This window comes from Aptenodytes forsteri, unplaced genomic scaffold, assembly GCF_000699145.1.
Source record: "Aptenodytes forsteri isolate BGI_AS27 unplaced genomic scaffold, ASM69914v1 Scaffold87, whole genome shotgun sequence".
Taxonomy (NCBI): Eukaryota; Metazoa; Chordata; class Aves; order Sphenisciformes; family Spheniscidae; genus Aptenodytes; species Aptenodytes forsteri.
In genome coordinates this window covers 1,494,195-1,506,772 of record NW_008796041.1, presented here as the reverse complement: position 1 = coordinate 1,506,772, position 12,578 = coordinate 1,494,195, and the positions used below count along the sequence as shown (strand labels likewise).

Genomic DNA, 12,578 nt, shown 5'->3' with positions numbered 1-12,578 from the left:
TATTAAAACTAACCCAGAGATTTCTGCACTTACAGAAGTTTAAGAACTGGGCAATGTATCAGATGTCTCTGATAGCCAGACATAGAAACATGGATGCAATCAAGGAAAATATTAGGCTTTACTTTGAAAACTGATTTGATTAATAGGTTTAAAGTCCTATAGTTGCAGAAGCACAAATCCCTAGTACGGCCACTCTTAATTCAGACTAGAAACGATCTATTCTGATTAAACCAATACCTTGTGAATATAAGGCACAATTTAAAAATTAGAATTTTTTTTTTTTTTTAAATCAATGTTTAATTTGGAAAAAAATTGTCAGCACCATTTCCTTGGTCAAACTGAGCACTAGGGCAGCCGACAGACTAAATGAGTGTCTTGTATTTCTTTATTTATTAAAAGACAAAGTCCGTACCTACAGATTTATTTTTTTTTTACTTTTTTTTTTTTCTTCGAAACTCCTACTGTGCACAAACAAAGCGTTGTATGGGTAAGCATTATAAAAGTGAATCAACATATATTACAGATGACAACTGCAGACTTAGTTGGCAAATACCAATTAATTTATGCAGCTGTCAATTCAAGAGATATTGGATATATTGCAAACACAGAGGTTGCTGTTAGGTTTAACCTCGTGCAATTGAAAGTTTTTTTTATTTTTTTTTTTTTCTTCGAAACTCCTACTGTGCACAAACAAAGCGTTGTATGGGTAAGCATTATAAAAGTGAATCAACATATATTACAGATGACAACTGCAGACTTAGTTGGCAAATACCAATTAATTTATGCAGCTGTCAATTCAAGAGATATTGGATATATTGCAAACACAGAGGTTGCTGTTAGGTTTAACCTCGTGCAATTGAAAGTGGGATGGAGTGCAAATATTTCCCCATTTTCCTATGGTCGGAGCCAGCCCCCCTCTGCCAAACTCTGGTTCAAGACACCTAGAATCATGACCTTAAAAGAGGCACAACATGTAATTGTGATTCATCTTCTATAAATGAAAACAGGAGGTAGAAGTTGCCAACGGAGTTGTTTTAAATTCACACTGGGATCACACATCACAAAAACTGGCCCACCGATAACATTACTGGTCTAATTTCATATAATAGAGGCCGAAAATACATCAACTTGTATTCATAAAGCATTTTCACATGCAGCTAAGAGCAAACAACTGCTTTGGACAAGGTGAGCTCACAAAAACTGTCATTTCTGATAAGGTTTGTGTTTCTACCTTCCTGAACTGACATTTTTTGAATACTTGTTTCTCCTCCCTGTACATTCTGATCCACTTACAAATGCATATTTGATGATTTCCACAGCAAGTGAGATTTGAGCTCAGATGCAGCTGTGTACCTTGAGGATGCTTCCAGCTGGCCAGATGAATCCTACCTTGCATTTACTTGTTTTCCTCTATGCTGTGCTTCATGAATTATAGCTCTAATTCACCACTCAGATACTCCAGTGTTTTATGAGTTAATGCCATGGATTTTAATAGCATGAAAGTAAGATAAAAGAATATCCATTGACGTGCATGGACTGTGCATTTAAATAACTTACCAGTCATCAAAATATGGTGATCTTATGGTTAGAAACTAACCAGCTCCCAACAGTACATCACAATAACTTAATACAAAACATTGAATTCCTCCAGTTAATATTTCAAGATTAAGTTAGAGAACACAGGCAAAATGCAGTATGTCGATAGTATTTTGACAAGGACATCTTCACTTTGCTAATGCCATGAGACCTTTAAACAGCCTTTTATACTTTTTCCAAATGAAGAAATTACTTTCATGGAAAAAAAACACAACTTAGTTTTGTAGAAAATATTTCAGATTACCTGTGAAGAATCTTGTGAGAAAAAACAGAAGAGGAAGTATTTTGCCTAACGAAGCCACCTAGGACTACATCTTCAGCAGCTTTTAGGCACCAACACATCCTTGAAGATCTGGACTGCAAGCACTTGTGAAAACACTTTCCCTGCATCCATATTCTCATTCTTCAGCTAGGAGCTCTGAAAGGACCCTGCCTTTGTTTTTCCAGCCATGCACAGGATGGGGTCCACATAAAACACACATCTGGCGCAGAAGCAGACTCCAGCTAAGGCTGAAAAATCCACTCTGCTAATTTGAAAGCATCTTAGAGCAACTATTTCAGAAAGCAGCTGTTTCCTCCATAACGCACTGAATTATTTTCCAAGCCAGGGTTCTGAACGACGACGTACTTTCATCCCGCTGACCTGCGCCCTTCTCCCAGCACGGATAGGCCATTTTTTGAGTTGACTCATGGTATGGGGTGACCTTGAGGAAGAACAGTTATGCAAGGGAGATTTGGTAAACAGTCACCACCCAGAAGACAGGACAGCTGCATTGTCACCCAGCGATTACAGTGAAGTGACTTATCACACTATAACCTACTTGAGGGAACACAACCGTCTGCGTACGCACAGCACAAAGGCAGGCTGAAACACAGAAATGCCACACGCCATTGGTAAAGCTATTACGGAGCACACTGCATATAAATGAAACTGTGTAAGACCAGAGAAGATTCAAGGGATTTTGTTTGTGTTTACTATTTCAGAGGGGATTTTTCTCTCTCATTTAATGTATTTTAGGATTTTTAAGATGCCTTGATCTGCTTCCCTACATCTGCTTACATCTAATCTAGCATGAAATACAATCCAGGCAGTCCTGGCTGCAAAGTCTTCCCCTGCAAAGTTTCCAGCATCTCAGTCATCAAAAATGGTGTCAGCTTTGTTTCAGGTTTCACATTTTTTTCACTCGCATGAATTCTTTGCAGCAAAACGAGTTGCTTAACAAGAAGTCAACTACTAGTGCCAAGGCAGAGCTGTCCTGTGCCATACCCACATATACAGGGTCAGATTCACTTTTGCCTGAAACCCGAGAAGGGCAATTCATCCAGTCTGCATCTCCTTGATTCAGGAGATGAGCTCATGGTCTAAAGCTGATGTCAGCCTCCAGGCATGCCCAACTGTCCCCCTACCCTGCAGCGTTTTGTAGATCCTGGCTCCTGTCCACGCCTAACCTGCCTCCCTAGCAGGGATGCCTGCAGTAGTGCCCAGCAGTAAGGGTGGCTCCAAGGGTGGGCACCAGGCACCCAGGTCAGCCCAGCAGATGCATGGGGGCAATGATGAAGTCTGTCCATGCGAGATGCCAACAACTATGTTCTTAGAGGGGCCCTACTCTTCCACCACTGACATCAACATAATTATTAGTACCACTGGGTATCACCCCCTAACCGGTAGCCGCACGCCTGGGCACCCCGAGCCACCCTTGGGGCCCTGCGGGGAGCCAGCTTTCAGGGTGCCCTGGATTTGCAGTTGGCAGAGCTTTGAGCACGGCCATGCGGGGAGGGTAGAGTCAGCCTTCTGTCACCCCAGCACAACCGCAACGGCTTGAGCAAGCCAGGTTTTAACAAGTAAATCTACATAAAAGCTTTCTCTGAAAGTGATTACTTAATATAACAACCAGCTGTCTCTTCAATTCTTGCTGAGGCAGCCTATCTTCTCACCATTATTCACAGAGGGGAAAAAAAAGGAAAAAAAAAAAAGCAGCAAGCCTGTTTTGTCTATAGGGTAAGCAAAGCTTCAGAGAAATAATGTTACCTGACAGACAGAGACGCCAAGTGCTTTTTTATTTTTTCCTTTCCTAACCATCCCATTCATTTCTTTACAGGAAAAAGAGCTCTTACTGCTGGGGCGTAGAGAGGTAATTAGTCCTTAACCCCTTAAACCCCAATCCCACAGCTTTTTGTACACCAGCTACACAATCTAATTACCATCACTTTTATGTTAGCACTTATCAACACAGGATAAGAGTGTCTCCTCTTCAATTCAGCTGGCCCTGTACTCCATTTGTGTGACCTCGCAAGAAAAATAATTACCATAGGAGAGAATTAGGGGGCACCAGCAGAGCCTCTGTACTGGGAAACTGGAGTATGGGACCATCCAGGCCTGCAAGGGCTGTATTTTTTGACCCAGAGACAACCATGGCTTGAATAGATGGGTCTGCCCCACAAAGTCACTCAGGAACGTTTATCTGAATTAATTAAATGCCCGAATTTATGTTAGGGCACATTAAACTTCTGCATGGCCAATTTTATTCAGAATTAATGTAGCCTTTGATTCTCAGTTAAATTGCACAGAAGAGTTTAATAAGATGTAACTAATGGGTTTCAAAACTAAATTTGGTTTCATCTTCCTAGAGGCTATTGGGTTAGTCCCGGAGGGATAAGCCCTTACAGAGACAAGAATCTGGGACAGAGAGGTTTTAGGGGGAGTTTGTCAGTGGGTGACTGAAAAGGAGCAAAAAGGTACAATATTTTAAATTACCGTTTCAGTCTTCACGTAAATCTTGAGAAGGGGTGATTTTTCCACATTTCTTATCAAGGGTGTCCTCTTTAATGTCAGGAATGGCGCTGTCTCTTGGGATGGGGCAAGTGGCCCCTTTGACCATCCTCTGATTTATGGGAGAGCAGGAACACCCACACTTTCACCCACTGCAGGAAAACTTTTCATTGCTGTTTTTTGTTTAGTTTTGAGATGGGTACAGACTTGACCTCCCAGACTTTGCAGGAGAATGCCTCCCCACTCCTCTCCTTGCTCCTTCTTATAGCAGCAGCTCCTGGCTGTAGGTGCAGGCATATAAGGAGAGAGGTAGCCGCCTGGGCATGAATCACTGCCTGAACACCCAGTCCCCCCATCTTCTGAGGAAAGGGGAATGGAGGGCACCGGCAGAATTTTAGCTGACCTGCTAGAAACAGTTGGATCATGCTGTTTAACAGAAAAATGGCTTCAGTCTGCAATTAGGCATGGCTCTGATTTCTAATAAGGAATTTAATGGTGCCTCTCCCAGAGGATCTAGGAGAGTAAAGAGGAGGGGGTGAGAGTAGGAGATACCTAAATAGTTTAGAAATTATTTTTAAAATCCCTGTTCAGCAGAAACTAGCTAAAGCAGAGTATGATTTGCTAGCTAAACAGTATTTGCTTAACAAGACACTTATTTGTGCACATTACTGCTATTAAGTAATCAATACACCTGGGTGCAAGGCTACACACAGTTTATTGTTCCTCCCCTTGCTTTGCTCTGACTCAGCACTGGATCTGTATGATTGTGCGGGTATTACCCAGGCAGCTAGAAAGTTTCTTGTGATAAATAGTGGTGTAGCCAAGGGAAAAAAAAAAAAGTCAGGCATATTTTTCACTGTCTGACTCTTACAAGGTTGGGGGTTTTTTTCTATTTAACTAGAACCTCAGACTGGTGCTTCTCTGCAGTCCAACTCTTTGCACCACCTACTGCCTTCAGGAACCCGTCTAACAGATGATTCATCTTTCAGCATGTTCACACCTGCACAATCACCATAAGTGGAAGAAATTTCCTCTGTTCTACAGCAAACAGTGGAAAGGATTGTATTTACCTTTCTGCTCAAAACCAGAAAACAGTTGCTTTCAGAGCAGGTTATGAAACTCCCAACACCTCAGGTCAGGAAAAGTTTGTGTCACGCGAAGGCGACCATGTGCTGTCGGTCCCCACAGCCAGTTAGTTAATAGAGCTGTGATAGTCCTGTCTTTGAGATCCAGTTTTCCTCAAACAGTGTCTAAACCATAGCACGCTTTCCTTTGCAAAAGAAATAAATTTGAAAGCCTAAAAATTATGCAGGCCAGCTTCTCACCTGATGTTGTGATGAGATGTACTATTTTGCCCTGTGTCTAGCTCCAGGCAGCCAGCACACAATTAGAAGAAACAGCAATCCTTGTGCACCAGCGCATCATCCGGGCACTAATCGAAGACATTAAGAAAACTCCCCTCCTGATGCGGTACCAAACACAGGTGACTTTCACCCTGCTCTGAAGCATCCCTTTAGGCCTGCGTCCAGCAAGGTGAGCTCAACCTACTCACTGATTTCACTGGTACGAATTACTGTCTAAAATTAGGCACATACTTAAACGCTTTGTCGGGCTCAGGCTCCTGGATTAACTGCAGAGTTAGTCTCTCCCAGCACTGCACTCGACAGCGAGCTCCTTCCCACTCCGTCCCCACCCATCCGAGTCTTCAGGGAATGTTGCCATGGATTTCCACAGGACACAAAAGAGTCCATATTGGAAGAACCCTGTTAAGGTTGCTAGGCGTAAATATTGACTTAACGGCTCTTCCGCCTTTTTTCTTTTTTAAGAACAGATTTGTTGGCCATGGCTGGAAAAATAAAATGCTGGAGTATGCATGATTCACTCTGGCACTCACACAAACATGCAGATCAGTTGGCTGGCAGCTCGCTCTTCTGTTAGCAGAACATCGCTTCTAAAATGTGTCATTTTGTTTTGGCAGCAAGAGCGTCCAAGCCCGCAGAGAGAGAGATAAAAATCTCCTACCTTCCATGTACTTCACATGGGGACTGCTGACCTTCCCCAGCACAGAACATTTGATTAATACTTCCAACAGCTTTTTGGCTGAGACACGCAGAAGGACTGACAGGGTGCTGCAATCGTTTCACACTAAAAGCCCAGCCCAGAAACCTCCCTTCTTGGACCCGCTCTCCTGGATCTGCTGACACAAGAAAGGACTGCAAAAAGAACTGCAGGTAAAACTTTTTATTCGAAAGTCTTTTGAATAAAGGCTGTTTCGCAGACAACAAATATTGAGACAGAAGATACTTAAGGTCACACAGGAAGTCAGCAGCAGAAGTGAGAGGGGACCCAAGGGTTTTGGTCATTGGAATGATGCTTTCACCACAAGGTTCTACTTTCTATAGTACTCCATGCACAGACTTTTAATCCCAAATTTAAAGAATGTTTTTTAAAATACGACTTCAACACATGACATCATCCAAACCTTTTTCCATATTGATTCTGCCAGATCTGGATGATTTGGCAGGATGGACAGGGGGACAAACCTCCTCCAGGGCAGCCTGAAGGTACAAAGTGTGTGTACCAGTTCTGGACACGGCCAGCACAATTCCCGTCTGTCCCTAAAAACCTGCTCACTACACACAGGGGTATGAGCAGCTCATCTGAGAGCTGGCAGAGGCTGCAGGGAGGATATTCAGACTCCACAGTAGAGACCCCAGTTTAACAGACAACCAGGAGAACTCAAGAAGTGTTGTACTTCACAGATGTCTGCCAGAAAGCAAATACCTCATCAGCAGGAAAACAAAAAACTAATGATTGAATACAGGAGGAGAAAGTCGAGTGTCAGACTGACAAGAGATCCTTCTCTAGAGGATCACAAGGAGTTTGCTTGCATTTCAGCTGGGCAGAGTGTCCTTTGGGACTTTTATCCCATTGGAGTTTAAGCACTCCCCAAAGGCATAATGCAAAACCAGAAAGGGAGACCAGGATCAACGCATGTGTATATTTATATTTGCTTTGCATCCATCCTCTGTGGCTCTACACCTTCCTCTCAGGGAACAGGGACCAATTCCTCCTGCCAGGCATCCTCTGTGCACATCCCCTTCAGAAGCGGCAGTTTGGTGCATGGCTTGTTGAGGTTGCGGGACCTCACAGCCATGTAGAGCAGCCCAGGGCTCTGGCATCCTACCCATTAATTAGACAACACACAAACTAGTCATCCGCACTCACTATTAAGCTACCAGAAACAAAAGCAGGACACTTAGATACCTTTGGAGCTTAGCAACAGCTGCTCGGGATCCACTTCACCTCCCTCAAAACTACTGACAGCTTTTGAAGCAGAGAATTCATTGAACAGAGAAACAGGTTGATATCCCCCCTCCTCAACTGTAGGCCGATCCAGTTTGTTATTTTCTAAGCGTTTCCTTGGTGCCACATACAAATTCAATACTGTGTCTGCTAGCAAAGATGTCTATTTTCAGAATACATACAATGACAAGCAAAGTTTGTATTAGCAACAGCTAAGTAGAAGATATCAGGAGATAAAAAGGAAAAATCTCTCTTAAGGTCCTAATGTGCATAAGGACAAGAGACCGAGTAGATCTAATTGTATGAAATTAAGGAATTTTCCACCCACTCACTCTCCTGCCCTTGCAGCTGGAATAGCACAGCCTGGGTCCTGCCTCCTGGTTTCTCGGGAAATTGTTTGTAGAGAACAGAAACGTTTCACAACACAGAGCAAGAAATAACCGCAATGATTTCTCTGCTGTACTAGCTTAGGGTCAAGGCTGATGCAAGGCAGTCCTTACTGCATGCCAATATTGCCGTTCTTATACGTACACATGAGTATCAGGGGACAAACCCATATAGACAAAGACTGTTTCAAGCTGCCAGTTATTGGCCATTATTACCTGGTTATGGAGATGGCAATGGTTGAGGTTTATGACAGGTTCTCAATAACACTACACAGCAAGCCAACATGCTGCATTTATCACCGGGTTTACATTGTACTGACCTGATATGGGTCCAGCAATGGGAAGGCAGCTGCAAATGCTTGTAGCTGTTTGGAGCCCCACTTATGTCCCTCCACTGAAAAGGATCCCCTCTGCCTACTGAGATGGCTGAGTTTGCCCTTGAACCTGCTCCTTTGACTTAGGCTGTCTGAGAATTTAGTTCAGAAGTATCTAGTTAGTTTTAAAGATTTAGGATCAGTTTTGTCACATGGTGCCCAGATGATCAGCTGTCAGCTTCTACATGACCAAGAGCTGGGGCAAGAAGTCCCACTGGGGACAGCAGTGCAGCAGGAATCAGAGTGCCCCAGCCTGACGTAGACTTCTATATAATTGTACTACCTTTAATTCAACAAGACTGTAAGAAGTTTAAAACAAGTTACATGGACCAATCCTAAAGTGACCAATCTCTTTCCATTTCCTAGAAAGAAAGTCAAGGGTGACGAGTTCAGATCCAAGTGTCTCCAGTCAGGTGAGATGAATCCCACCTTCAGGGCATAAGATGAGGAAGAGGTAAGGATCAAGCCTCTAAGGACTACACTGAATTCACAGCAGTCGTGAGCTGACTTTTTCTTATCCATGTATTCCAGCCACGGTCAGGAAAAAATACACACTGTGGACAACCCTGATAAAATAGAAGTGCCCCCCAAAGTCACTTCCAGAAGTGGCAGTCTCCGTGGTACAGGTTACCACCACCTCCTATAACAATCCATAGCATGCCATAGTTTTAGAGCAATTAGTATAGAGACTGTTTTAAGCACTTGGAAATAATAAGCCTGGTCCTGCTCTCCTCAAAGCCAATGACCCAACTGCTGACATTATTAGTGGATAAGGTCTTTTTAAAGCATCATAGGCTTTACTCCAGCCTAACTCCACTCGTTTCCCACTTTGCAGTCATCTGGCTGTATTAATAAAAAAGAAAACCACAGCATTTCTCAAAATGATTTAAGCATCATTTAAACTCAGGTGACCTTGTCTGCCTGTGATGCGCTGAACAACCTGTCAGTCACACTTGTCAATCACTGTTCCTGCTCCTTAAAAGCAGGAGTCTAATTGAAGCGAAGAAGCAGAAATGAAGGTCTGATACCTACTTTCTCAGAACTGCAATTTCATTCTCTATGCTGCTTTCCTTTCCCTTCAGTGCCTTCTTGGGAATGCACTTGACCGCAAAGAGTTTCCCACTCGCTCTCTCTTCAGCCAAAACAACTTCGGAGAACGCACCCCTGAAAGAAGAAAAGAAAAACCCCGGTTTTAAGTGGTGCCTTTTCTTTGGCAGCTGTTAACTGAAACATAACCACCAAATCTGTTTCTTCTAGTGTCTTTTGATAGCTGCTCTTGTTAATCACAGCAACAGCATTATGAGCATCTTTCTTTGCCTTTACAAACCTACGCAGACATTCACAGTCACAATACATTAAAGGCTTACCAAATACAACAATTTTAATAAAGAACCATAGTCCAGCAGAGGTATGAGCAAAGCTTGAAAGTCAGAAAGTACCATTTCCACACACAGGGGCATGGACTGTTGCCCGGCTGCTGATTTGATGGATGATGTACTTTTCCCCTTCCCGAAGTTTTAGGATGTTTAATTCACATAGCAGTACAAAGTCCCTAGGACTAAATGATGCACCAGTGCCAAGAGCGCTCCCGGTTCCTCAGTGACCACAAGAGGTCAGGGCCTCCGCTCTGGTCCTCCCTGGCAGCCCAGAGCATCTCCTCTCCATTGGCTCAACCCTGACTCAGACGGGGAAGCAGCGTCAGAATTTCTCTATGTACACAGAGTTATTCCACAACACAAACTGCTGTGTGTGTAACCGCTAAAGCCAAAGAATCGGATTAAATCACAAGTCCAAACGCTGGACTTAATAGCAGCCCCCCTACAGTTACCCCAGAGAGGATTACACAAATAAAGAAACTTCATCACAGCAGCCAGTAACTAATTGCCAAGAGCGGGCAGTGCCTCTCCTTCATTAGGTTATTCCGTAACAGTGTATTACTTCTTGCACTCTCATCGCTTCCTCCAAAGCATCTGGACCTTACTGGGGAGAAGCCAGGAAAATGTTACAGTCAGTGCTATATACACTTTTCTTCTATTCTCACACTGTTTTCTGAGCATTTGAGCATCATTCAGGCACTGCTGGTCTGGATGGACCCTTGCTCTGGCACACTGGGGCCGCTCATGTTCCAGTGCTCGTTACTGATTTAGCAACAAGGTACTGGGCAAGAAAGAGCATTGGCCTGATGAGGAACAGCAAATCTTTGCTCATATTCACCAAAACCTCCTCCTGAAGCACCCGCTTTGTCCAACAGACATCAGAGCCAAGGACTTGTCTAACCAGATCACAACTGAAGGATTCACCAGCTGAAGGATCATATTTTATTTATACAAAATAAAAAGAGGCAGGACACTTTCCTTCATTTTTTTTCCCCCTCATCAGTAGATTATTCTGCTCTTCTACATAGCTCTCTGTGAAAAGAACTCGGCAGCAGGCTGAGCAAACCCAACCATGCTCCAGCCCGCTCTTAAAATGTTAATGTTTGATCACAGCCTCATTTGGCTACCACCAACTTTCTCTGACTTTCATTCCCCACAACTGCTGCTTGTCTAGATGTTTGTGGATAAACAGAAGCATTTTCTTTCCTAGCCAAGCTCTTCCTTTTTAAGTCACGCACTTTGATGACACAACCAAGCGGCTGTGACCTCACCAACGGTTCCTGAGTTGCGAAATGACCGAATGAATCATTAAGCCAGTGGATAAGTGGATAAGCAAAAGGAAGAGGCTGCTGCTTTGGAAAGAAAGCACCTGTTTACCCAGAAAGGCTTTTGTAGCCAGCAGCAATAGGAAAATGGTGACGGGAAGTTTAGCAACAGATTAAAAGAGACTTTTGCAAACTGTTAGGGCAGATGTTTGACAGCCTATCTACACGTGGTAGTGACCCTCTGAACCAGGAATGTTTTGCCTCAGTTTGGACAGTGGTCCAGACTCTGACCACATTTACGCCACTCTACTAAGTACAGGAACGATTCACTGTTTTCTGCTGTGTGTATAATCTACCACGGCACACCAGAGCATCACGGGCTCCAATTTAGAGTCCACATAATTGGTCCTAATGGCTTGCGCAATAAAGAAATCAAGCCACCCAAAGTGTTTTTAAAGACCTATTCTTCGCTTTCCTATTATCAACAGTCCTAGACATTCGATTCACCAAATGGGGTTTTCACCCTGACCCTCATGCTTGGGACAGCCAGACCAGAACTGCAATAAAATCCTTTTACTGGAAAGCCCTAAGACCTCTCAGTGCTTATCAGCTTTGGTTGCAGACCAGAGTGCTCAGAAACTCACAGGACTGCTCCCAGCTATATTTCATGAACCCCTTAAGTCCCATCTGCTTAAGCTTTCAACACTGCACTTCACTCCAGCTGTGTCTTGAACAAGCTTTTTGCCCTCAGTTAAATGCTGTTAAAAGCAACATATTCATACCAGTCGTTCACTGATCACACGACTCTCCCAATGTTTGTGATACTATAAAAACACAGAGAGCTCCCATCCCGATCTGGATTTCATTGCTGTTCTCAGACAACAAAATAAAGGAAGTCCCCTTATATCCCTCTACACAATAAAGCCAGCTTTGGGAAATGCCACTATTTCAGCTGGCTTCACCATTTTTGCTGGATTTCTTTCTCCACTTACCAGGACAGCCATGGGGTTCAATCGTTGGAAACAGCTTCTGTGAATGTAAATTCACAGAATTTTTTGGGGAGCTCTAAGATACTCATAAAAACCAATTCCATATCTCCTTAATAACCTTTCTCATTAAAGCATTAAATGAGCCAAACCTCAGCTAAAGCATTCGCTCACATGTCAACCCTTGGCACTGACAGGGCGTTTTTTTACATCGAGTTTTATATGAGGCCATGGCATGAAATTGCTGGTGCTGGGAAGAGCCCCTGGGCAATGAGGGGGGAGTGCTGGGGTGGATCTGCCGGGAAGGCAGGAGGGAGACGCGAGGCTATCTGCGCTATCCTGTGCGCTATATATGTCCTTGAGTTCACAGAGCAAGGGAGGGGGAAAAGCAACAAGGCAATGGATAAAAGAAAGGTAAGTAAGTGAAGCGATGGAAGGAAAGAGAAGGGAGGGAACAGATGCAGATAGGGATCAAAGAGTTAAACACCGACTGAGAGGAACGAACGGTATAGGACAAGA

The 12,578-nt window shown here is 43.6% G+C and overlaps 1 protein-coding gene across 1 annotated transcript in view; it reads right to left on the bottom strand.

Annotated features, from left to right (window-relative positions):
* The window catches only part of CAMK1D (calcium/calmodulin dependent protein kinase ID), a 178,760-nt gene that overhangs the window by 120,642 nt on the left and 45,540 nt on the right, over positions 1 to 12,578 (bottom strand). Inside the window, exon 2 of the mRNA XM_009285542.1 lies at positions 9,465 to 9,596. Within this exon, the coding sequence (XP_009283817.1) occupies positions 9,465 to 9,596 (132 nt within the window). The remainder of the gene's footprint in view (positions 1 to 9,464; positions 9,597 to 12,578) is intronic.